The sequence below is a fragment of the Halichoeres trimaculatus genome, unplaced genomic scaffold (genome assembly GCF_033239565.1).
Source record: "Halichoeres trimaculatus isolate MK-OKI-2021-1 unplaced genomic scaffold, fHalTri1.1 fHalTri1_scaffold_3, whole genome shotgun sequence".
Lineage (NCBI taxonomy): Eukaryota > Metazoa > Chordata > Actinopteri > Labriformes > Labridae > Halichoeres > Halichoeres trimaculatus.
In genome coordinates, this window is record NW_027437181.1 from 14,278,081 (window position 1) to 14,305,915 (window position 27,835).

At 39.6% G+C, this 27,835-nt stretch overlaps 1 protein-coding gene across 1 annotated transcript in view; it reads left to right on the plus strand.

The window, feature by feature from the left end:
• The window catches only part of LOC141788242 (protein diaphanous homolog 3-like), a 176,637-nt gene that overhangs the window by 72,750 nt on the left and 76,052 nt on the right, over positions 1-27,835 (plus strand). The window contains exons 18-22 of the mRNA XM_074667124.1: positions 7,456-7,551; positions 8,934-9,028; positions 11,787-11,888; positions 14,167-14,406; positions 18,966-19,095. Coding sequence (XP_074523225.1) covers positions 7,456-7,551; positions 8,934-9,028; positions 11,787-11,888; positions 14,167-14,406; positions 18,966-19,095 — 663 coding nt within the window. The remainder of the gene's footprint in view (positions 1-7,455; positions 7,552-8,933; positions 9,029-11,786; positions 11,889-14,166; positions 14,407-18,965; positions 19,096-27,835) is intronic.

Consider the following 27,835-nt stretch of genomic DNA (forward strand, 5'->3'; position numbering starts at 1 on the left):
GTACGATATACAGAGGGAGGTGGTGATGATGGCGGCAGTGAAGGGGTGGGTGCGTCTGCAACATCAGAGGGAGGAAAAACAGAAAAATGGCAAATGACTTCAGAGATGAATGATTTAGGCTGCCATCAATCCATTGAATGACTCTGGAAATGTTAGGGTGGGCTTAACAACTGTTCAGATCGGCGCTGTCACATGGTGAAATGAAATGGAGATAATAACGCTTCATACCTGATGTGACAGAGTAGTCAGAAAATACTCATTTAACCACACACACATGCAGACGCACAAACACACTCTCTCTCCTGGCAAGGTAGAGGCCAACAGCAGGTCTGCAAGAGGCCTTTAGAGGGCACTACTCCACTGAGAATAGAGCTACTAGTGAATCCATCCCTACAGGCCAGAGCATACTGATTAACAGAGGCTCCTAATCAATTATGAATTGTTTGATGTTGTGTCTATAATTTCAGCCTATAAATTTATTCTAAAAGGAATTTCTTTTAAAGCCGCTCCACAGCAGCAGGGCATTTTGCCTTCTCCCTGATCTGACTAGCACGGTGCAAACACTGATGCTCATTCAGGGGCAATTTGGATGGTTTGGATTTAGAATGACGATTCATGGTAAAGGAGGGATGGAGGAGGAGAGAAAAAGCCTAATGAAGTCTGTTAATTTGCTGCTATCAGAATGAAAGTCTCAGACTAATTATGGCCCTGGGTCATCTAGTCTGGATCACAGGGAGAGGTGGCCCTGCATGGTTCACTTTGATTAGCTCACTCACAACACAGCTCCTCACTTCATTACTCTGATCTCCCTCTCACTGGGTCTCACACTCGCCACTGAGGTTTGGGAGAGGGTGAGAGCGAGGGGGGGAGGGAATGTGCGTGTGCAAACAGACCAGTCAAACCGTCATGTCAGTTTAACTCAGGATGGCCGAGTGTGAAAAGGTGAGGAAAAGGTGCGCACCTTCAAAGAAGCTGCCTGTGGATGCTCTGGCTGTCTCTGGTGCTTCCTGTCAGGGTGTTGAGGACTTAGCTGGATTCTAACCAAACAGTGAGTCAACAGTCAAAGCGTGCGGCTGGTTTGACTGTTCATCTTCCCCTCTGTTGACTGTAGAGCTGACAGATGTGTCGGAACGGTGGATTTGTTCACTTGCCGCAGACAGCCCCCCTCCTGTGCATCAGATGTCTCATAGTGGATTTTGCTTGAGGCAGTGGTGTGTGTGCTACATGTATGTGTGTAACAATGCAAAAAGACCCCCAAATTATCCCTGCTACTGAATTTCTTCTAATAGTAGTGATTTAAACTTTACCTGCATGGCTGCCTTGATTGGCTTTTGGAAACAACACAGTGATTTAATTACCCTTTGGAGACAGCTGCCCTCTCTGCCCTGTGCTTGACTATCTGCTCTCTCAGTAGGCGGCAGATGTATTCCTCTACGATACCACAAATGTTAAGAGAAAAGTCAGGCTGAGGGTGATCCATTGGTAAATAAGTTAACAGTCTTGTTTTGCTTTCATTCACCCTGCTGTCAGTTCTTTACCTCCCTTGATAGTTTTGAGATGTTTGTAAGTATATGTTTGCTGTTCACATCACTGTGTGTGTGCAGAAAAAGAGCAGTTCAAGTAAAGAAATCTCCCTGATTAGAAATCCACTCTGAGGAAATGAAGTGCTGGTGTGAGTGAGGAGGAGATTTTGGTTTGTGTGTGCGCGGTGGGGGCGGGGGTCGATTTGAGGTGTTACTTGCCTGTCTCTGAGGCCTGCCTGTCATGTAGAGCATCAGTCATGCTCTTTCACAGCAGTTTTATTTCATCCACCATTCCCTTTAGTGCTTTGACGGCGCAATCCACTGATACTGCCTTGTGGGAAGTGCCACTGTTTGAGAAGCTTGTGTGTGTGCGCACCGAGTCAAACATTGTCATTTTTTTGTCAGATGTCTTTAAACTGTGGCAGAGATTGGATCAGTGGAATTATTACAAGTGAAATGTGTTAATAGCTCTTTTAAATCCCAAGTGTTGCAACCTCATCTGACCCTGGAGCTAAACATTTTCTTTTTCTTGAGAAAAGAATCAAACTTTTCTGTTTTGTTGAGCTCAAAACTTCTCCTTATCCCACTCTCTCTTGCTCACCCTGTTTCTCTAAAAAAAAAAGACACTGAAACAGATAGATTTTTTAGTTTGTTGTTGTTATTGTTGTTATTTCAATTATTTAAAACTTTTTGTCCCACCACTATTTTTTGTATGCCCTCTTCACACATGCACACCTGAAAATTTTGGGAAACTTTTGGACAACCAACCCAAAATCCTTTCAAGTTGTCATTCTCAAATTCCATTCATGGAGTGATTTTTCTTTCTTGTTGGAGGAGAGGGTACAGAGATCTTAAGAGTCAAGATTATAGACTGTAAAATAAATCAACATAGTATCTGTGACATTGCCATTCTGTTAGTGATACAGAGTTTTGGAACCAATCATTGACTGGGGCCATATTGGACATGCCAAATTAAAACAGGCTGCTGCTGAACTGTAATGTTCAAATAAATCCTGTAAGGTGGATACAGCTGAGTCTTGCCATATGAGACCTGTTCTCTTCGCCCCATTTCATAGCTGTGTGTAGAACCATAGCCTGCACAATTAGGGATGGGTACTGAATCAGGCACTCATATGAAGCACATTGGCTATAGCGGCCATATTGGTAGTGGCAAGGGCTTGGTATACAGCCATAGGGCGCCGGTTGTCACATGACCCTCAGCTGTGCCTCTTATTGGGGGAGCTCATGATCTTAATATCCTCTGAACGGCCGCGTTAGAAAAAAAATTCACCCCCCGTACAGTGGGAGCCGGTAGTAAAATTAGCGACTCAGACAGGAGACGTTTTTTGAACAAGGCTATAAATAGGTTAAATTCTGCTTTGAAAATGGCTTTTTTTTGGTATGGTGTGTATGTGACTTCCGCTACTTCCGGAGCCAGCCTCAAGTGAACACATTAGAAACAGCAGATTTTAGCACTTCTGCATTGTGTCATATTCTCAGACTGGAGGTTGCTGCTTGATTTAATCAACTTGCATTCACTTGTGTAAATCACACTGAACATTCGTGGGAAATTTCTGGAAATTTTCAAGACTTAGGTCCATGTGCGAATACAGCAATAATCAATAAAACAATAAACAATACAAGAAATCCAACATTTCAGTGTTTCTTTTGCTCGGTTTCTCTGACTTGCTTCTTCACCTACTTTGTCCACAGTCCCGCCATCAATTTGATATTTACTACAAACCTCTATTAAGAGGCCTTAAAGTGCTTACATGTTAGACAGCTTGTTATGTGTGAGCCACTGCAGAGCAGGGAAGGCCTTTCAACTGAGACAGCTCGTTGTTGGTGTCTGTCTCTAATGCACTCTGCTGTTTTGTGATGGAGTCTTCGTTTTTATTTTATGGTATCTGCTCTCATCTCATAATGTTGATTTAAAGCTTAGTTTGCAGTGTGCATCTTTCCATCAAACTCTGATTATCTTTAAGTGTCTTTCAATATGTGCCATCTTCACCACAAATCAATGTATGCAAATCGTCAGCCACAAGAGGCAGAAACAAGTATTTCCATCACACCATGCCTGCTACTTATTATCCCTGTGCCCCTTGCTTCTTTCCTTTCTTTCTAGACCTGTGATGTAATGCAGACTCTCTGCTGCTCTACAATCACAAGTGTATCCTTATCTCCCCCACTTCCTAGGAGATAGTGCAATCTAATAACTACAACAGTCGTTGCTGCCTCTGATTGATTAACCAGTGACCTCTGACCCCCTGTGGGACATTTTAATTGGCTGACGTATAATGAGCAGCCTTACTAGAAGAAGAGCTGTTTTAAGGCCAGAGAGGATGAGAAGGTGATGCTAGAAGGGAGCAATCTAATTAGCTGATTTAACCGATAACACCTGAGGCAGCAGAGGGACAGAGTGTGTGAGAGTGTGTGTTGGTGCACGCACTATATGATTTCTATCTTATCTCCATCACTTGTATGCTAGAGACAGATGCAGCCCTTGCAGTATTATGTGAGGATGATTCATGGATGATATGACCCAGCCAAGTATGTTTATATGCAGTGAAACAAGGTGGTTAATACTCTGGTAGCGTGTAAGCGTGTGCTGGAGAGTCGGGCTGTGTTGGGGTAATAAATGAGATTCTGTGCGGCTATAAGTTATGATGAGTAGATCAATACAACATCTTAATGCAATAGGCTGGAGGCTTTAAGGGCTTGCTCTTTATATTGCATTCAAATACTCAATGACATCAAATTCAAGATCCCATTAGGAGGAATACCAAAGTTCTTTGTTCAGTTTTTAAAGGTAAATATTGAAACCTTTCATATGTATTGATTTCCGTCCTGCCTAACAATTTAACAAGTAAGTACCTATCTGCACTGAATACATTCAGGGCAGCAGTCTTGTAAGTGAGGCACAATGCATCATTAGGTTTTTCGTGTTGAAATGAATATTATATAAACAGGCGCTGCAGCAGCTGTCCATCACGCTTAATGAGATAAATTTTATTTTTATTGACAATAAGAATCCATTATTTAACTATCTAGCCTTTTATTTTGTTCACAAACGTTAAAACAAGAGGATCTTTTTTCAACCTTGTTACAACAACATAATAAAGACAGTTTAACTTTATTTCATACCATGTTTGATAATTTTTTAAAACTACTGTATTGTTTTTTTTCAGTTGGCTGTAGATGGCCAGTATAGACAAGAGTACCTATTACTGTTTTATTTCTTTATCTTTAAGTGTAAAGTTTTTGCACATCTGAGAATAATAAATATATATATATATATATATATATATATATATATATATATATATATATATATATATATATATATATATATATATATATATATATATATATATATATATATATATTTCTTAAAATGTATTTATTTCACTCTGAACTGGAACACTCCTGCACATTCCATAATGTCTTTTTCGTGTTCAAGTCTTCATTCAGCCACTGGGCTGTAAGACTAAGCATACTGAGGACGAACATCAGAAGTCCATATGTCCATGGTAAAACATATGTCACTGATGTTGTCCAGCAGACTCTGAATGTTTGTAGAGTTCAGGGCATGGGTTGATATGTCTGCAAAGCATCAGAGAAATCCTTGGTCTTCTACCTTGGCCAAAGATGGCTCAACAAGTGCTGGAATTAAGGTGATTCAGGTTGTTAATTGCTGTACTTTAGGTAGACAGGGCAACCCTTAGCCTAAAAAAATATTACCATATTTTTTCAGAGGTCTGCTGTAGGTAAAATGCAGAAAAACAAAAGAGCTTTTTTTTTTTTTTTACAGCAGCTGTTGGGTTGTATTGTATACATCATTATACATATATATAATTGTTGAAATGAGGATGAAGAATCAACTTTTTGAGTTGTATTTACTGGCTAAAATTGAATTGTCAGAATGATGATGAACCCAAAATGTATTATTGCCAGCTGATAATGTTTTAGATTTTGGTTTTCATTGTATTAAACGTGTCATTTTGTTGAAAAAAATCAAAAACAAAAAAACAGTCATCCAGCTAGCCAGACAACAACACTTTGTAATCTGATCATTTATGCTACGTTTAATGGAGTATTTGTTTTATCTTTTAAAAAATCAGAACCTGATGAGAGCTGTTGCGCAAAAATCACAAAAGGCTTGTAATAACAGTCAAATGACCTAAAACGCCAGTTTCTTGTTTTCCATAATAAATGTAGTTAACAACTTTCTCCTATCAATGTGATCACAGGCTGTTTACTGTAAATAGCCACAACTGAAGCATGCTTTCAGTGTGATGTTGTGAAAATCACACACTTTGGAACAATGCATTTTTACGGTTAAGCTCTTGGGGCTTGAGAGATTTTGCTAATTTATCTTAACTTAAACATAACTTTAAAGTGAGTCAGTTTCATATATTTGTAAAGTTTTAGAGTGCAGTCTTTACTCTAAAATGGAGAATTATGTTTAGGTTACTCCAAGCTCTTATCTTTCCAAAGATTAAAAACACAACATACACATGTATAAGTTAAACTTCCTAACTTTGATAAAACAAGTTTTCTGGTGTATTGGTAAGAAATGGCTCTTCTGATTTACTAGTGGTTTGCCTTAGTGTCCACATTATATTAAAGTTTAAATGGAGTTTTTGTACTTTCCTCTACTGAATCTCTTTATGCTTCCTGCTAAGGTGTAGTGCAGCTCTCTGAAAACTTTTGTTTTGTTATCCTCTCACCTCTTACTCTTCCATGGTTTCCTTTTTCCAAACATCCTTCTCACTGTCCGTCTTTTCCATTTACTCAACTCTTGCACATTGAAAGACTGTGAAGAGAGTGTACCTACAGAGGAGCCACGTAAGTCCAAGCATAGCTCAGTGTGTGGCTGTGTTTGTGTGTTTTTGTGTGTGGTGGGCTGTACTGTGCAATAAGCAAGCAGCTTTTTCTGCAGGACCAAGAACATCTCTTCACTTTTTAATGAGAAAAGCATATATACCTAACAATGTCTCCTTTCCTCTCCTTTCCTCTCCTCTCCTTTCCTCTCCTCTCCCCATGCTCACCTCTACTTAAAACTGGGCTGCTCTCCTCTGCTTTCCTTTACTCCCCTTTCCTCTCTGCTCTCCTCATCTCTCCTCACTTGTGCTCTCCTGCACCCTCCTCTCTTCTCCTTTCCTGTCCTCTGCTCTCTCCTCCTCTCCATTCCTTTCACCACACACACCATAATTACAGCACCAGACAATTACCCAGCATACTCCTGGGATGCACATTTTGTTCTCTTAATCTGGTGTCTTAAATAATTAAAACCAACCGTGAACTCCTCTTTGTGAACGTGGCTCAAGAGGGCTGCACATTTGTCTGCGTGTTTGTGTGTGTTGCTTTTGGTGATCTTGTATGTTGTTAGTAATGCAGATCTAATGATACCTTTACAATGCAGCGACAGCACTACCATACCCCCTCTTTCCCCGTTGAATGTGACCCAGAATTGTCTTACCTTCACCTTTAACCTGATCGCTGTATGTGCAACCTTGTGTTTATGGAACAGTCGATGCTCACCCATACCATTTTCCATCAGTGTTTGCTATCACTACACTTTCCCATAATCCTTTTTCTCCATGCCTCTCGAGCAGCATAACATTCAGCTGTACCTGACTGTTTGTTTGCAAAAAAAAAAAAACAACAACATCAGAGATCATGTTTTTTTCCTGGAATTCTGATGAAATTCAAAAATGAGTTCAGTACAAGGGGTCAATGCAGGAACAGTTTCAGCTATTTTCTTCCTTCATATTGTAATCGGACACAGTCTGAATATGTAAATCTTATAATCTCTTTGTATCTGAATTTTTATGTGTCATACATATGTTAGCAGCACAGCGAGCGTATGCTTGAGGGTACATTTTTTGTTTGTGTGTTGATATTAATCCAGTGTTTCCGTCCTCATCAGCCAAAAGAGAAGAGGAGGATCAGGAGGATAAGAAATCCATAAAGAAGAGAATTAAAGAGCTCAAGGTGCTTGATCCAAAGATTGCACAGAATCTATGTAAGTATCTGATTCATTTTAGCCCACTTCTTCCACCAAAGGGTGGATTGTTACTCCCCCATGCGTCTTTATAGTTGAACACTCAACACCCTGTGCTCATTTTTGCAATTTATCTCACTCAAGTCACCTCCAGTTTCCCTTTTTTTTGATCCGTTTATGTTACAAAGTGGCTTGGATGTTGAATTTTGGCAGGGAATGTATTAGCAATTAAAGCAAGTCAACACATGATTGTGAATGTAGCAACTGCTTTCTGTGACTTATTTCTCTGCACACTAACACAGCTAAGTAACAATGTTAAGCACTCATTTAGGAGAGTAAAAACAGAAGGTAAATCCTTCTATGTACGCTTAAATTTATTCGCCTGCTGTCCTGCTTTTTTTTTTTCTCTCCCACACATATTCATACACGGATGCTTGGTCTGAAAATGACCATTTTAAAAGCACCCGACAGTAATCAGGATCCAGCTGATCTCTTAAGCACTCCCAGATCTTAGCACCTCATTGGCTTATATCAAAGGGAGCTGTGACCTTTGTTTCGTGTATTAAAAGAAAATGAGACTAATCAGCCCAGTAACAGTGATAAATCACGCTGCAGAAGTTTAAGTGCAGGAGCAAGGAGGGAGAGAAAGAGGAGTAGGTGGTTTATGTTTTCCACTATAGGAGGCAGGGAGCCTAAAAGCTTTGATTGAGACTAAGCATGTGGCGTTTCTTGTTCAGTAGCTTGATTGATTCAGATACAATCGCAATTTTTTTCCACACAAGTCCTCATGTGTTTGGATTCAATTCTTAGCATTACACAGGTGCAGCGCTTTTTTATTATCTTCAGCTGTGCAAGTTCTTCATTGTATGATCAAGGGAGCTATTTCTGTCTCTTCTTTACATCATCCCGACTTGATATCTGTAAGTCTTTTTTTTTTTACCTCAGACCGGCTCATGTAAAAACCAGGATATCAGGATTCAAAACTATTGTCTTTTCACCACCTTTTCCCCAATAATCATTAATATCGAGGCCCAGCCACCCATCTTTTCACTGTCAGAGTTTGTCTGATGATTCTGCCGGCCTGACTAATGACTAAGCCTGACAAGACATTTGCCATTCAGTCCCTGGCGATATCACTTGCTTGAGGATCTCACACTGGCTAAACTGAAGTAATTTTTCAAATCACTGTTTCAGAAAACAGTTTTATGTTTGGCTGACTTGAACTTTATTTCCCTTCGGTCTCTTACTTCATGTGTCCTTGAGCTGTTCTTTAAATTTATCAGTCTGATATGTTTTTACTATAGTTGATTTGTAAGACATGTTTTGTGAGATTATAGCCATAAATGTGTATTTTTATTTTCTTATCATTCATGATGGAATTTGTTCCCTTTGTTTTTGCGCAGCAATTTTCCTAGGTTCCTTCCGTATGCCTTATCAGGAAATTCGTCGGATGATTGTGGAGGTGGACGAGGAGCAACTCACAGAACCTATGATCCAGGTAGGGCATAAAGTTGTACAAATGTTTCGAACTTTACTGACACCACAAGTGACTTCCTTGGCCTGACCATCTTTTACATAAACTTAGTTGTGAACTTTCTTGCTCTCAGATGGAAAATATTGTATATTGTAATAACTCAGCCTGCAGTGGGCAGCTCTGTATCTTGAGGCAGGATGTTTATTTTTAGCTCCCAGGTTCTCCTGCTCAGATGGTCAGTCAGACTTTTTCATGCTCTTGATTAGTTGTCTTTCTTGAATATGCATGTAGCCTGAGGTGGAAGAATTGGACATCTGTAAAGCTTACAGTACAACAGATGTTCAAGCAGTTGTTAAGCGCAGGAAATCTGTTGTAAAAAATAATGAAGTGCTTTGCTGCTGTTGAGTAGTTGTTTTTAATTATATTTCTAGGCAATTCTTGTTTGTAACAGCTTTAAAACTTTGGGGCTGTACATCATTTTTCTAGTTGAATGCCTCAAGATTAACATAAACTTTATGAAACTAAAGCGCCTGACCGTCTGTTGATGTTTGCCATCCAGATAAAGTCTCAAGGTAGACCCCAGAAAGCCTGGCATGCTCTACACGCCTGAGTTTCTTTCTTTGGACCATGACTTTTTTCTTTTATTTTTCTTGTTATGGTTGACCTCTCATTTCTTTAGGCTGGAATAATAAAACCATTTCTGCAATTTCTCATACTGTCTATGCTCATAAAACATGACAGAGCAAGAAATTGCTGCTTGAGTTCTCTCAAGAGTTGTTTGTATTATTTATTTTCGACAATCAGACCATTTTCTCTCCACACTGACTTAAAACTACAGCAAACCTGTTGTTATATTACTTTTGCTGCATGGAATATAACTAACACCTGTGGCATCATTCAAGTTGGTATCCTCTTATGTATTATTTCTGGTCCCATCCCATGAGTTATTTTAACGGCACACCTTACAGTCAATTTTGATGTTTTGAGCAATAATCTTATTTTATTTTATAATGCCTTGGTGCAGGTGGTAGTGTAAACAGGGGCATTATGTGTGCAGACATTTTATGTGTGTCCATTCCATTTTCATGAAGGGGATATCTCAGGAACGCCTTAAGGGAATTTTATTACATGTGGCACAAGCATCCACTACTGGCATCATCATCCTCGGGCTAAATTGATTGATATTTGGAGGCCGAGAACTAAAAGTGGTTAGCAGCAGTTAACCCAAAGATATATTTATGAGTGACAGTTACCGAAATAAACATAATGAAACAGTTGATTACAAACATGCATTTGAATTTTGACAGGATGAGGCTAAGAGTCACAGATCAGTGTCACAAAGGTTATAAACCTTGCATAATATGTAATCAATGGCAGGATAAGCTGTTTGGCATTGGTAGAGTAGATTTGGCAAATTTTATTAATCACAATTTTCCTTACTTTTGTGGTAAGTCCAAATGTTTTCATCCTGATTGCAAAGTCTGCTTACCCCCTGTCTCTGGCTCAGTCCAGAGAAAGCTAAAAAGAAAAGCCCCTGGTGGGCTGACTGCACATGACTAAGAGGAGTTTAGTCAAGAGAAGGTCAGCCCTTTAGGAAGGGACAAACAAGCCATGAAACTTGGTATTCAATTTTGAAGGACACAGGTAACCAGGAATGGAAACTGCAATTTCTATTTTAGTTTCTCAAAGCCCATTGACAGCTGGAATTCTACAAGCACAAGGCTTTAATTGTTGTAAAGACATCAAAAGACCAGATTTAAGATTCAAAGTCCTTTGTTGAGCTGAATTTATGACCTTAAAATGTGTCACCGAAAATGTAAAAAATGTTGCAGCCTAGAACTGATGCAGCAGATGTTGAGGAAGTGCAGTTTTACACTAACGGATTTCTGATTATTTATCTGTAATGAGGGTGTGTGCAGGCTCCAATAAAACAAACAAGCACAAACAAACCTTGGCTATGGGCGTACATTTTTAAATTGTCCATTTGATCAATAATTGTTAATTACAACAGAAAATAATTAATAGTCATTAGGCCAAATTCCATTATGCTGCATCGATTTAAAACAAATGCAATGGAAGTGGGAATATTTGTTATTACTACAGCATCAGGGACGGACTACTACCCCAATTTAAATGCATCAGACCAACATATTTACAACACAGTGGTGGCATTTGTTGAAATGGCTGTTGAATTTTTTTAAAAATTGCAATGCAATCAAATTGGCTTTAATTATTTTCTAGGTATTCCTCTGGGCTATTTCAAAAAATCTAATCACATTTTCACTTTCAGTTGCCTTCATTCATATGTGTAGCCCCAAGGGTCCCATATTTTTGATCATAAAATATATTTTACTGAGGTAACAAAACATTCTATTTGTATTCCTTTTTTTCTTCTGGAACTCAAATCTGCAGCTGAAACTGAAACCAAAATACACAGCAAATAGAGCAGCAGTAGGTTAGATTAGTGTTGGAGTCCCACGGCTCATTCTGAATGTAATTCCCAGGAAACACCAAATCTCTCCTCAGGCATGGACTGTGGGAAACCATATCACAGTTTAAACCCAGATGCAGCCAGTCCACCTGCTGTGAATGGATTAATGTTTGGAAACTTCAAACCATTGTGTTTTGTACCTGGCTTAGAGACCAACACATAAAATAAGTCAAAACAAGTGCAATTAATAAAATCAAATCTGTCAGGCGCTACAATAGCTCAATAACAAGGCTGTTCTTCTCCTCTGCTGCAGTAGCCCTCACTCCTTTTCTTCCTCTTTATTCTTTATAGAACCTCGTGAAGCACCTTCCAGAGCAGGAGCAGCTGAATGCCTTGGCAAAGTACAAAAACGAATACGCCAACTTGTCAGAGCCTGAGCAGTTTGGAGTAGTGGTGAGTATAAGCACACACATGGTCACACAGAAAACGCAAAATCAAATTTCTACCTTCTAAAATTTGACTATCAATTTAGAAAATGCAAAATTGCATGAAAAGACTTAACAGGAACTTGCTGTTTGGATTCTAATGTTAGTGATGTAAAATAATAATTTTAGAACTCAATGCTTTGTCCCTCTCTTCTTAGAAAATACACACACACACAGACACACATAGACACACACACACGCACACATGAAGCTCTTTAATATGAACATCCCGATCCACGGCTTTTTTAAAATTCCATGTTTCTAAGCCTTAAGAAGAAAGACAGGACACCTGTGGACTGCAGCATTAATTTATGCAGATTCAAGAGCACTGTGGCTGCCTAATTATGCCAGTATCGTTTCCATAAAGACTTTTCAAAGCAGGTTTGAGGAGTGTTGCACTTTTTGGATTACTTTGTGTGTCTTACCTGACAAAAAGCCTCTAAGAATCTCACACACCAAACACACACCTGTTTTGAACCCACCCGTGAAGGGGAAGCCTCTATCACAGATTGAAAATGCAGTGACTGGGTGGTTGATTGTGGGGAGAGATAAAAAATAAAGCATGCTCAGCTGTTGTATATAGTTCATGGGGGAGACATAGAACAAAGAAGAGCCTGCTTATATAATGTTGTTTCATTGCCGTGCATGTGTGCGTGGGCCCAAGGAGGCCTGTGTGCTTTAACCTATCAGAAGCTCAGGTTCAAAGGGAATTTTTAATTTGCCAATGTGCAAACACACGCACTTTATCTTTCCCTTTTTTTCTTTGTCTGCCACTACCACATTTGAGTTGAAAAAACTTGTGTGTGACAGTGTGTAGTGGTAGTGTGTATTCCAATGAACACATGTGATAGGATTGTGGGTAAAAAGCCCTTGGACAAGAGGGTAATGTATTCATCTAATAGTTCTTTGTGCAACTACATGAATAAGTTAAGTGTTTCCTTGTATCAGGAAGTCAAAAGGCAATCGCAGCTTTTCCTCCTCCTACAGAGTATTAATTTCCGTCATGCATTTACACTAGGCAGCTTCGAGCTGTACAGTAGCAGTTATTACTTTAAGTGTTACTTATAAACATAATTTCAATCCTTGAAGACTCTGGAATCATTCTGTTTACCAGCATGTGCATCCCACAGGCTCCACTGTAGTCACACTCGCTGTGTATTCCCAGTCCTTCTGACTACCGCTCCTCTGAGTTTAAGTCTTTCATCTCGGGATTTAAATTGTTGTTGACACTCCACAGTGACATCTATTACAAGTTGCCAAAATATTTACCCACATTAAACTGCTTTTTCACTATACAGTGTGTAATTTTTTTAAATTCACTTTTCACACTCTTGATAGCACGACAGCAATCCAGAGGATGTCAACAGAGCCTTCATCGTTGCAGTCCATTCTGTTATGTTTGTACTCATCCTCTGATTTTGTTAATGCTGCCTTCAGCATCCCAGATGTGTCCCATGCTGTCTCTGGCCTAAATGAATAAACAGCAGTACATGCTTACGATACCAACACCCTTCTCCCTTTCAACACGGTATAAAATTCACCCTATCTCCATTCTCAATTCTAGCATCATGTTGGTTTCTTGTACACTTAGCTATTGCCTAATTTCATCATTGTCTACTCTTGCTTTGTTTGTCTCTCTCCTCTTTTATCTTGTACAAAAACCCACAGTACACACAGTACAAACACACAGACACACTCACTTACTCACAGACCAAAATAGTCATTTGATAACATTACAGTAGCTATAATTAAACCCTTGATGGAGGACATCAAACCGCACAGCCAGCTGTTGTGTGAAACAGACAATTGGAACCTGTGCCCCTCCCTGCCACCCTGCACACGTACACAATCACTGCTGTGGCCAAGCCCTGGGCCCAGTGCAATATTTTCCAATTTTCTCTAATTGTGTGAGAGTGGTAATCCAAGGCAGCCTATTGTATATTCCACCCCCTCCACTCTCTGCCCTATATGGACACTAACTCCGCAATTAACTTACCAGACCTGGGTCCCAAATCAAATCACTGCCAGCATCTATTACTAGTGCCTAGCAACACTTTTACAGCATCCCGGCTGCATAAATATCTTTTAAATGAGATGAGCTGAATGTGTGTGCTGAAAGTGCGATTGTAGTTATTTCAAGTTTAACTATGGTCTCGGACTTTGTTCTCTCGTTGTCAGAACTCCTCATACTCTTTTTCTTTTTTCCATTTCACAAACCCTCGTCCCCTCCATTTCCTGTCTCCCAGATGAGCAGTGTAAAGCGGCTACGTCCTCGCCTCAGCCACATCCTCTTTCGCTTGCAGTTTGAGGAGCAGGTGAACAACCTGCGTCCAGACATCTTGGCCGTGAACGCTGCCTGCGACGAGGTCAGGAAGAGCCGCTCTTTCGGCCGCTTGCTGGAGCTGGTGCTGCTGCTGGGAAATTACATGAATGCTGGCTCTCGGAACGCCCAGTCGTACGGCTTTGACCTGAGTTCACTCTGTAAGGTAAGGGTTGAAGAGCCGGCTTTGACCTGAGTTCACTCTGTAAGGTAAGGGTTGAAGAGCCGGCTTTGACCTGAGTTCACTCTGTAAGGTAAGGGTTGAAGAGCCAGCTGGATCATCAACAAGCAATGCAAGAAGAAGGACTCACTGATGAAGTATGTAGCAGGAGTAGGAGCAACCAGAAAAGCTCAAATCACAGTCACTTCAAGTCAAGTCAAGTCAAGTCAAGTCAAAGTTTATTTATAGAGCAGGTGCAAAACAATATCTCATACACTTTATATCAATGAGTCAAACATTTAAACATACATAAAAAACAGAAATAAAATAAGGATAAAAACAATAAAAGTAGAGTAAAAGATAGAAAAGGGAATAAAATGTAAGGGATAAAAGATACAAAGATAAAAAGAGATAAAAAGAGAGATTAAAAAAAACAAGGTTACTCATTTAGTTGGGATTGAACGCCAAAGAATAGAGATGGGTTTTCAGTAATGTTTTAAAGTGCTCAGCTGACTGTACAGCTCTAACCTGGATAGGTAGGCTGTTCCACAGTTTTGGTGCCACCACCGCAAATGCTCTATCCCCCCGAGTGAGAAATAACTGATTTTATTCGGAAAGCACCTTTGAAAACATTGGTTTTCTAAATGTTTTGTCAATCAAGCACTATAACAACAACAACAAACACAATCAAGTCAGAGAAAAGATAGAAAGACACCAGTAATTAATCAGTCCAACCTAATTACCTAAACAAGAAGTACAACCCAAAAAGTTTATCATACAATGAAACATGAAAAATTATCATCAGGAGAAGAGAATCTAGGCCGCACAAAGAACCATTATCATAGACTGAGAGCACAAGAACCATAGGCCAGAGGTTTACAAAATAAGCATACAAAAACGATAAGACAGACAGACAGAAAAAAATGCAGAAGTGAATGAATTAAATAAAAGTTAAAGATTTTAGTGATAATTGAATTGAATTTGAAAAATAAAAGAACAAAAACAAAGACAATGATGAATTTAACAGTAATGGAGGTACAAAAAACATGGATAGTAGTTATGAATACAACAATAAGGTATCAGCGTGTCGTGAATTGTCAAAGAGAAATAAAAAGTTCTGTTCAGTTCAGTTCAGTTCAGAGCTTTTATTGTCCCTCCAGGGGAAATTTTGTTTGCAGTGACGGCACATAAAACAACAACAATCAATAAATAAACAAAACATTTGTACAGGACAACATCGCAAGAACAGCATATCCAAACATAACATGAACAACCCCTGGTGATGTAAAATGATTTAAAGGGTTTAAAAATAGATCAATAAATAAAGGAGTGAGGTCATGGGTAAAACCAGTTGTCAATCGTCAAACAAGGATAAAATATGTCAGGTCACCTGAGCATTGCCATTAAGAGTTGTGCAAGTTGACTGCAGTGATTGCTCGTTGCACAAAGGAAGATTTGTACCTATTAGTACGTGCCATAGGTACCTTATATCTCCTTCCCGAAGGGAGAGAGATGAACTCCTCCAACAGAGGGTGGTCAGAGCTAAACAGGATAGCCTGTGCCTTCTGTAAAGTTCGTCTGTCAAAGATCTCTGAGAGGGAGAGCTGCTGCAGGCCTATGATCTTACAATCTTGCACAATCTTGACCAGACAATTTTTGTTTTTAAGAGAGAGGTTTCCATAGAAAGAAATTAGACAAAAAGTCAAAACTGACTTTTTGTCTAATTTCTTTCTATGGAAACCTCTCTTTTAAAAACAAAAAAATGCAATGCTTTTTTCAAACATCAGGTATTTGAAAAAAGTTGAGAAAAAATAATATTTAAAAAAAAGTAGAAAAGAAGGGTAAAAGGGCAAAGGGCAATAAAAAAGGGTCCCCGTTTATCAGTTTCAGTTGATACCAGATGCAGAGTAAAAAGGTTATCAAAGATTTTTGAAAGAGGCCTCCAGATTCTCATCATCTCTATTTTCTCCAATTACAAGTCATCAAAAACCTCATTTGTAAAAAGGCTTGTTAGCAATTAGCTTATATTGTGTTACTGTTAATACAAGCCCTGTTCCAATCACACCTTTTGATCAAATGTTATTAAAAACATGTTTGATAACCTTAAATAGATTGAGTTTTCAGACTTCACTCTGCTCATTAATGGAAAATGTTGTGTGTCTCTCTTTCAGTATTCATAGTTCTTGTACGGCTGCATCAAGAGTGTTGGTCTTTGTGCGTTTGTATGTCATTTTGGGGTGATTTTTTGATCTCACATCTGCTGCACCCTATCAGAGAACGGATCTGAAGTGGCTGCTGTGATTAGACGTTTTGTTTGAAACTGTTTCATTTGATTGAGCACTATCAGCCCCACAAGTCAAGTTTTTTTTCTTCTTCGCTATCTTCTGGCATCTATCAAAGCAGCCCATCCCAGGGAGGACTTTATTCTCATTCTCCTGCTTGGAATAGATAACTGAAGCTACTGCTAGCACCCCTTTGAAAGTTTTCGCACCCTGTGGGATGAGAGTTACAGCAAATATCTATCCCCTTTGGAAATTGTATGGTATCAGGGACAGAACAGTACCTTTTTCTCTATGACAGCAATGCTGAGAACAGAGTGTAATCCTAGAGAAGGAGACTCCGGTGGTTACATTACAGCTGTTGGCACACTCGCTGCAGTTTCCACAGTAACAAGCACCGCAGCCATTAATCACTGCCACCTCACTGCCCTGTTAGACTTGGGTGCTTATGTTCATATAAACACCAGGGTATGTGCGTACACAAACATGGATTCATACATACATGATGGATTACTTTCATTAGCGTGACAATAACACAATCAATTAATTAACATCTATGAGGGATTACTTTTTGTGTGTCACATTTGCCTCTCTTCAAGTGTCTCCTCATCTCCATGCTTGTGTGATGTGAAATAAAGGTGCGAGTCTATGTCAGAGGCAGGATACACACAGGAAGACATCACCTTCCTGCCTGGCCCCCTGAGTTTGACAGCTTAATTCCACGGCACACTCCACAGCACAAGAAAATTGCACCCAGCCTGACTGGAAAAGCAAAATGTTTACATTGTCAACTATGATTACCATCCATCTAAATTCAGAGAGGGACCTTTTGTGAGCAAGCACTTGAAGCTTTTGAAAAAATGTGAAAACAGAAATGAAAAGAGAGATGAGAATGTTTGATTAGAGGAGATAATACAAACATGATTAAACCCAGCGGGGCTGAGTACACTGCTGTCTACCAATAGATCACCTAGAGAGATACATAGCAACGCACTCCACAGGAGGGATGTTTGGCGGGGATACTGAGAGACATCTTGGAATTAGACTGTAAAAGAATGGTGATGGAAATTTATCAGAGGATTTGAAAAAAATGTGTGGGGGAAAGAGAGGCACAAGGCAAAGAAAAGGTCATCCCATAGTGATTATGCGTCAGCTGCATGAGTACTAGAAATCATCTGTAGGGCTGTCAGCATTCAGCGTTTATAAAGGTTCTGAAGGGGCTCACAACAGCTGAATGAAGGACATTTTTCTTTGTCACGATTCATCCAGCAGATGTGGTTATTGAACACGAGTTGTTGTAAATTCTACACTGTAGCAACAAAGGTCCAATTGAAATTAAATACCACTCTTTGTTTTCTGCAGCTTAGTATGTTTTACTTTGCAAATCAATTTTCTTTTGGAACACTTTTGTTAAAAAGGTAGGAACTAAAAGAGAGATCTGTATTCTATATTTTTCATTTCAGAATGGTACTTGTTAGTGAAGCATTTTTTTTCCTATGCAGGAGGAGAGAGTTACAGTACTATAATCTTGTATCAAGCAGGGACATCATTATTTTATTGTGTACCAAGACAGCAGCCTGCTTCAGAACATAAGAGCCACAGACTGTGAGCTACAACTCGCATTAGCTTTTCTACTAAATTTTCTATCTCCTATCAATATTTCTTGCACCTCTGCTTCGGTAAATTTTAGCTCAAAAGAAAAAAAAAGGTTCACTCTTGGTGTGTTTTAGATTAAATGAAAGTTAACCTGTGTATCTACTCTGAGAATTGCTCCTTATGCTTCAGTGAAATTACACTTCAATCAAACTTTCTTTTTTGTCTGTATTTTCCAAAGTTTGCCACATAAATCCCTTTGAATTGAAAAATCCTTTGTATATAAATGCTTGAAAAACCTATCTGTAGTATAAAATTGACAAATAGAGGATCATACTTGAACATCACACACTTTTTAGTCTCAAGTCTGATTGCTAGAAATTATAATGCATTGTGAATATTCCAGTTTCTACTCACTGTATCTTTGAGGTTAAATGATTCAGAAATGAAAAGTAGAAATTAGTTTCCCTTAAAGTAAGATCACTGACTGCATGCAAAAAAAAATCAATACTTCAAATATCACTGACATTTAAAATGACCACTTGCAAAAATTGGACATCACCCTGTCCTCCTTCAGAGCAGTAATTATGGCATAGTGCATTTTTTGTATCAAGTTTTTATTTGGACTAAAAAGCCTGAAATAAAATCCATCCTGCATATTTACATGTGTGTGTCTGTTTGTTTTTGCTACAGTTAAAGGACACCAAGTCAGCAGACCAGAAGACCACATTACTCCACTTCCTGGCGCAAGTGTGTGAAGAGGAATATCCCGATGTGATCAAATTTACTGAAGACCTAGAGCATGTGGATCGAGCCAGCAGAGGTAATTATCCTGTTTCCCACATATAAAACTTCCCACATAAACACATTGTTTTCATTTAATCGAGACACATTTTAATTTGCTCTGAAATGACACAAAGCCACTGTTGTTTACCTGGGTATTTGCTAAACATAAATTATTGTTACTTATGAGGCAGACAAGAATCCTTTCTCTAATTATCAAGTAACAACTCCACCTCTACTTGATCATTTTAACACAGCATCTACCTCCCAGTTTCTCCGAGGCGTTATCACAGTGTGATTATTGCTGTTATTTTGATTTCCTGCTGGTGTCAACTTAAGTTCTTAGGCTCTGCTGGCACAAAGGAAATTTCATCCAATCCCTGTCAAATCAACACCCCTGGTGGCGTTTGCCAGCAGGGCTTAGCCAACTGGTATTACAAATGCAAAATCAGTAATAAAAATAGCTTAACTTTTCCTTTTAAAAAACTAAACAAGGCAACTCATTTCTTCTTCTCGGTTTTGCAGCTCTGTGTGACACTGTCTGTCTGACACTCAGAAAGTCAACCTCTTTCGCTTTGATTTAAATGAGAAAAGCTGTTAATGTTGTCTTTGCTTCAAAGTGTTGAGAGCTGGCTGTGAAATCAGTGTCAAGACAGAATAGTATTTCAGAAACTTAGATTCTTTAATAGTGGCTGTTAAACTTTATCACCTTACATAAACAATGGCAACGATGCGGACACTGACCGTGGTAAATGATTGGAAAGGTGAGCCTAATGAAAAGATAATGAGCTGTGTGGGCTGTCCAGCCATATAAACTGATATCGTGAGCCCCACTTTATATCATTGTGTTATATTGAGTCAGTTAAGAAACACAAAACAAATGACTTCTAACTGTAATCTGAGAGGAGAGATTGGGTTCATTGTACTCCAGCACAGAGGTAAAGTCCGATATAAAAAGGAGAGTCAAATAATGGAAGTGTAAAAAGGAAAAACCTGCAGATGCATCCACCCCCATCCTCGCCCTCTCCCATTTTAAAACTGTTTGAAACTCTACATCAAATTTTCATTGGTTCAAAATGGTTTTAAATGCTGGAAAAAGACCAGAAGTCATGCTGTCCTCAAATGCAAAATCTATACTGACAAAAACATCCCTCTCTTTCCATCCATCAGGTTACACAGATTGGGTTGGTACCTCCATATACATTCTCTATTATACTAAATGATGATTTCCTTTTTTTTAACACCTCATTTCAAGCAGCAAGAGATAAGACCAAAACTGAACTTGTGTTTTTTTCTAGAATCAAACCCTGTCTTTCCCTTATTCCTAAAAGAGGCTGGTCTTTGCAACTTTTATGTCTATGCTGGACTGTCTTGGGTCCAGAAAATGCACATCTTGTCTGAGAACTTAGATGCTCTTGACTCTGAAGCACTGAGATTTACACCTCAAAAACTGAAATCCAAGCAAGTGTTGGTGTCCTATTCTTATTAAAATTTGATCTTGATATGAGACATGTTAACCTAGCAAGTTCAGAAAAAAGTCCAGTTTTATGATATGAAAAGAAAAAAAAAACCCTGATTTGTAGGGATGCACAATCCAGCTTTTCTGGTTCCAATATGGATACCGATACCTGCGCTATTGTATCGACCAATACCGATCCGATACCAGTGGTAAATGATAACCTGCATGCCCTACTGTGGGTTAAGACTAGTAATGTTTTGGGTAAAAGGAAGAACGAGTAGATGGAATTACTGAAGTCAATATTTATTCAAACAATTAAATATCTAAATGTTAACAATTCTTCAGAATGTACACAAATCCTTTTCAAATGTAAACTTTTATATCCTGTTGACTGGTAATGCAGAAAAAAGCAAGTATCAAAGGCAACATTTCAAATCAAGAAGCAAAGAGGGCTGTTAAAAACAAAAACAAAAAAAGCATAGAGCTTTTTGCCTGGATTAACACCATGGATGTCTTCCCACCGATACCAGTCAAGCCTTGAGGGGCACTGATAACCGATACCACCATTGGTACATTCTACTGATTTGGTTATAAAATTCTGCCAATGAGATAGGAAAAAAGTTTTGTCAATTTATCTGAAATAAGTACAGTGTCTCAATACAGGAAACTTGGCCGGTAAATTTTTCTTAACTCAGTGACAGATTTGTATCACTTAAAGTGCTCACCCATTACTGTTTACTTCATGAACATGTTGGCGCGTATATTAGAACAGCAGCATATCCTTGTTAATAAGTCTGACTTAAATCTGCCCCCTTCATGCTTCATAACTGAGATGAAGAAAAGGTGTAAAATTTGCCACTCCTTTAAAATACAGTTGAATGAACAATGCATGCCCTTTAATCCTTACTCCTGTGAAACAAAAAGAATAGGTTTATCACAATACTTTTAATCTTTTTAACATGTAATTTATCATAAGGTAAAGAGAGCTTTTTAAAGAAGAAGAGCATAAGCCCAGACTCTACACTCTCCGTTCATATTCATGTTTCACTTTGAGTCTTACCTGTAGCTTTCTATGTTGGTATTTCTCTCGGGATAATTCCAGGATTAGATGCTTGTTGTTACAAATATTTTTTCAGCTTATTGTTTGATCCATGCTACACTGTGCTCATCTGCACTGCTGTTTGATACAAACATTAATCTTGTGCCAAAGCACATTCGCTAGAGTTATAGGTTTATTTTCCAAGAGAGTATCTCAGGTCGTGTCTGCTGCTGTGGAAAAAATAAACTGTTTACAAGTAGTTAAAGTCTCTGTGTTGGTTCAACAAAAAGATGACTGAACTAATTTGATTCAGAGACATGCACACAGCCCAGCGTACACTCGGAGTTAGGCCAGAGTATCCAGAGAGTGGTAAAGGTCAGAGGCAGGCGGGGACAGACTGGGTGGTCAGGAGAGCCTCTGTCATGTTTTTGTTCGTATTGCCATAGGCAACTCTCAGGAGGAAGTGGGTGAACAGCAGTCTGCGTACAGCCTGTCCATGTGTTTGTGAGTGTGTGTTTGCAACTATATAGCCCTGTGCAGTTCCACTGTCACAGCGTGTTTCTTGCTGCTCCAAAGAAGATTTTACCCGCTGCTCAGTTCCCAGCAGGAGGGAGTGAAGGAAGAGGTGAGAAGGAGAAAACAGAGTGTGGATAAAATGTGTGGCTTTATTGTTTGGACCCTTCCTAGTGAGGACCCCTCCAGGTTTTGTTGGTGCTTTAATAATCTGTGGATAACAATGCTCCCGTTGAGTGTTTCATTTCTCCTGACTGTGCTGCGTGTCCACAAGCCCTTGGCCTAGACGCATAAGTACAAAGGTGAGATCAATAGAAACCAGAATCCTTGGATCTCTCTTAACCTTGGTCCACCTCCTTACTTCACAGACCTCTAGCTGTGTATATTTTTGCATATATGTAAGATTTCTCACAGCACCCATTTCTGTACTATAATGAGATGCATACACTCAGTGTCTAATCTTGCCACATCTAGTATTCAGACACACAAATTCCATTTGGTCTTTATAAACCATGCTCCTCAACGGCTCTCTTTTCATCACGTCTGACAGCCATTCAGAAGGCCTGAAGACACTAAAAGGCTGCATTTCATTCGTTGATGCTAACCAAGAGGCTTACTTGAGCATGAAAACAGGTTTGGAAAGAGGTAGCAGTAATGATTTGCGCTTCTGTTGCTACAGTCTTTTGTAATGCAGGCGTCCTCTTACACATTGCCAATCCCATCTCTTGTGGCGGCAAAACTGCAGTTTGGTTACGGGTTCCTTTGTGTCTGCCATCTTATTTCTGCTCCATTCTCATCTTTTCAGCACTGCAATCATTATTTATCCTGACACAAAGAAGCAGTCCTTGTGTGCTGCTTCCTGCTGTCGTTTTCCATGTATCTATCTATGTATCTATTTATCAGTCTGTCAATATATCTCTGTATCTGTCCGTCTGTCTTTTTTTACTACCCTTCTCTGAATTTTGGTCTATCAATCTTGCTCTCTGTCTCTTCTTACCCGCTATCCCTATATGTTGCATCTGAAAACCCCCAAAGAAAACCATAAATTGCTGGCATGTTGAAGCTATTAGGTTTGCTTGTTTCCTGGTGCTCGTGCTGAGTTTGATGTTGGCTATCAGGCAAACACGTAGACATATTAATGTGCTCATCCAGGCCTCTTGAGCTTGTAACTCACCAAAAAGCTCCTGCCAGCAGCAGACACATTGCTTACTTAAAAAGCTCTCCATGACACTAAATAGACATGTCTTCATACATTTTTTTTTGCAGCAAAGGCAGAAAAGCTGATTTGGTTCAGTTTCTCTTCAAGGCTGGTGGCCTTGAGGAGTCATTAAGGAATAATGTGAGGATTCAGCCGTATTGAGATGCTTCTCTAATATGCAGTTTAAGCTTTGTTTTATGTGTTTGCCACATGCAGGGTAAGAGATGAGCCTCAGGTGGAGAGTATTTACAATGAGCAGTCTTCTCAATGCTGAGACTTGCAACCCAGTGACCTTCATGCTTTTTTTCGTACCTAGTAGATGCTCATTGTGTGCTCCACGAGCTCCTGCATTGCAAGTCTCCAGCTCCCAGCCTCTGGCACAATCAGTCTAGCCGCACTTGTCTGTCAGGCTCTGGCCTCCAAAGGCAGATCTGCGTTTTCCAGTCTTCATTTCCATACATCAGCCGATGATCTATAGTGGAGCTCTGTGTGCAGCAGGGCTGTTTGTGAAGTATGCATGGTCGTGTGCTCCACTCTGTCTCATTTATAGCACAGCAGGTTGGCAGCATAATAAAAGGATGTCAATGGGGAATTTGACCTCTGCAAATATTCCAATTATTATTCTTCTAAAACATCCTATATCTGTCTGCAACCCCTCTGGACCACAGAGGCACTCAGGCCCCACTGCTCTCAAAACCATTTACACTACAACACGCAGGAACTTACAAACAAGAGAGGGTGGCTGGAGAGAATGAAGCAGGCTTGGAACAATCATTAATGTTTTACCTTGACCTCTACTGATTACCTCCTTCGTTTGGTTGCAGTTTAAAATAATTTATCTTGTCATGAATTGTCAACAAATTAAAAGGAAAAATTCAAAATGATGAAGTTCAAGCCAAAAACAAGTGCCTGTCCTTTAATTAAAGAGGGAGTTCTGTGCTTTTTTTAAGGTGTCATAAGCTGCGTTTCCACCAAGCAGTACGGGTCGGTTCAGTACGGTTTGGGACTGTTTGGGACAGTTACGTCTCATCCCGTTTGCGTTTCCACAGCAAACTGTGCCCTCTCGTGGTGGGCGGCGTGTAAGCCGCATGCCGGAAGCCACAGCTGGTAAACAATAGTGCGACGCCGTAGCAGCTTACCCCGTGATTAAATCCAACAAAGAAGAAAACGCGACACAGTAAACAAAGAGCACGGATGGAAGACATGCAGCATTTCGTCCTCTCTGTGATTTTCATGTAACTCTCTGTTACAAAGTACAAAGTGCAATCAAGCTTCGTTTCAGAGAAGTCTGTGTGCCACCAGGAGAAATGCAGCCGCTGTCGGGGTGAGTGACGATTCTTTTGACCAATCAACCGTCTGCAGTGTGTTGCTCCACCTTCCGAGAGCGGATCGGTTCAGTCTGGCACCCATACGAAAGGGTCCCAAAAAAGTGGGACGGCTCGTCTCGGTTTTTAGGGATCCGTCCCGGGATGAGTCTGTGGAAACGCAGCTAAAAGCGCACCGTACCGAGACGAACCGACCCAGACTGCTTGGTGGAAACGCGGCTATACTGTCCCTCTGGAACCCTTGTAGTAGCTTTACGTGATTTACAGCTAAAAAAAAATCATTTTCTCCCAATCTCGTATGAGAATCCCTTATGTTGGCCTCTGTCTGAAACACATTGTTTTAGCTGAGTGTGAACATCCAGCATTGTTGTTGTTGTTCTATCCATTTTTAAAATATAGGGAAGCACAATGCCCCCATTTGAGCAGGGTGTCTGACAAAAGCATCCAAAAAAATGATTAAATGCAACTGTTTTTCCAGAGTTGTCTTGCTCCAAGATCCTTTGGGGTCCACTTCCATCATTGCTTCTTTGCTCTTTTTTGTCTCTAAAGCAAAGACACAACTCCCAGGAGTAGTAGCTCAAACAAAAATGGAAGCAGAGACCAATACAGATCATGCAAGTCTGATTTGATCACAGAAAGAAAGAAGAAATATTCTAAATCAACAAGAAATGCATTCTTATGAAACATCATCAACTTTCTGGATGAAGGCCTGGGCTAGAGAAGCCATGCTTTAAAGCAATTCCCCCAGCTGAAGCTCAAACTACCTATTTGCCACACAATTTAACTGATGACCATTCAGTTCTGGAAGAAGATGATTCTGCTTTTATTTGGGATTCAGGAGGAATATGTTGCAAACACAAGTATTTTTTGAAGCAGATAGGCATAAGCACTGTGTAAAAGCTCACATGCACCCCTGAATTTTTGTTTATTTGTTGCATCCATATCATTAGTGTTGAACCATGTTATCTAACTGACTGTTGCTGCTGTTTTCGTTCCATTTATTTTGAACTGAACACTGTAACACCATCACTCATGTAATGTTAAACAGTGTTTTTGAATATTTCAGATAATAGTCATTAAGTAGAGATTGAACAAAGACAGATGAATTAAAATGCTTCATTATTTAAATGGTAAATAGTGCACCAGCCTCATCTGGCTACGAAGCAATCTTTCTGTTTTACAAAACATCCTAGCTTCTGTACTGTACTCCCACTCCTAATCAGTCCCAGGCAGATTTTCTCTTAGAGCATATGCGTCAGTTTTTCACCTCTCACTCATATGCCCTTGCACCTGAGGGAGCCTCATCACCAAAAACTTGCAGCTTGTTTTGTGAAGCGAAGAAAAGACGAGGTCACCCTCTGTTACGCTCTCCATCTCACCCTCCTTTGCTCTTGTCTCAGTCAGTGCATCATTGGTGGGCTTTAATCATTTCTATTAACAGACTGCCTGTCTGGCCTTCTTCCACTTGAGCATGCTGCCCACACCTCATTCAGCAGATTTTGGTTGCCTGGTTGTGCAGAAAGCTTTTATTTAAAAAATGGGGGGAGATTAGAATGGAAATGATGGAGCAGGTGAAGTGGCAGTTCCTGATTGTTTACTCAGACATGTTTTGCAGGATGTTATCTGTCGTACTCAACATATTGGGCCTCAGTCAGACGCATGAAAATCATTCATTCTTCAGTCTAGGACTCATTGTTATCAGATGCATAGCCAGCTTTCTTAGCTGAGTGTTAACACACACCACAAGTGACTTCTCTGACTTTTCATGTGCACAGTTTCTTTTCCACTTTGAATGTATAAATGATTGTTGTAGATTTACTGCTGGAAACAAGTACTATCACGCTGAAAAATGAGTGGTAGACTAACATTGTATTTATTAAGTGCAAGCTGCATGCATGCTCCAGTTGCAAAAATGATTCATCCCTCTTGAAGAGAGACTTGGTCATGATGCAGCAAAGCCCAGATAAAAAAACAGTCATGAAAAAAAAGACCTACGCAATTAATTTACTTCAGTTACCTATAGCACAATAAAACAGGACCTTAGAGGCAAGTAAGAGAATGGCCTGAATCCTTGCAAAGAGTTATGACACCTCTGCGCCTTTGTATTGAACATAGTTAATTTGCATATCTGAATCTAAGTCCTCTGAAAGAGCCCCTCTTTCCTCCCAGGTCCAGTTTTATTGTGCTGTAGGTTACTGTTGTATTAATGCTGAGTGTTCCTTTATGGCTATACTTTGAAACTATTACTAAAATGATTAATATCCAAGTGCATACTTTGTCGTAAACAGAAAATTGTTAAATTATAGACCGCAGAATATCCCTTATAAGACAAGACCCTAAAAGAGACTATTATGTTCTCTCATATTTTAAACATGGATAAAAAGTAACAATGTTGGATGTTTAGCCTAGATGTGTGCAGATTTCCTAACCTCTACATAACTACATGTTTTAGAAATCCCTGAATCAGTCCAGAAACTGCTCAAAAGAGTCTATAAAGGTCATATGATCTTCATGAGGTACAAGAAAAGCTAAAATGATGACTTGATCTCCCAACTAGTTAGGGAAATGTAAAATGGGCAGGCCTCAAACAACACTGCCCCCCGCAACATCCATCCAGGGGTCTGGCCAATCAGAGGGAAGGGGGTTTGTAAAGTGGGGAGCCTTAAAGGGTCAGCAGCTGAAACAAAGTGTTTTCGACAGACGCTGAAATACTTTTTTAAGACTCCTGTCTCAGAAAAATAGAGATATCTTTGAGCTGTACATCATGTAAAGCTACCATGGATGGTAAAAAGTAAAAAAAAAAGCTCAATATCCCTTTGAAAACGTGGACACATGCAGTAGAATGGCACCAGTCGCATAAAGGTTTTACAGATCACAGCTCTTCTACACATGAGTATAAATCCATGCCGTAACAAGCACTGCCTTCTGTCTTTTTTTTAATTTCAAGAAAAGCTCATATTCTGTCACCAAAATTTAAGAAAAAGAACAGTCATTCAGTCATTCACTGCAGAGCTGTTTCTGTGCGAATACTGCTCTGATTGAGACATCATCGGTCACAGTGCACTCTGTGACAGGATTTTTAAAGCACTGGTGTGCTGTGGCATTTTCAGTGCCTTCAACTGACTGTTAACTATTAGTGTCAGTGCTTACCATGAGCGACATTGAAGGAGAGTGGAGAAAAAGGGAAGGAGGCAATGGGGACTTTAGGGATATATCGCTATGGGGTAAAGAAGGAGGAAAAAGTCA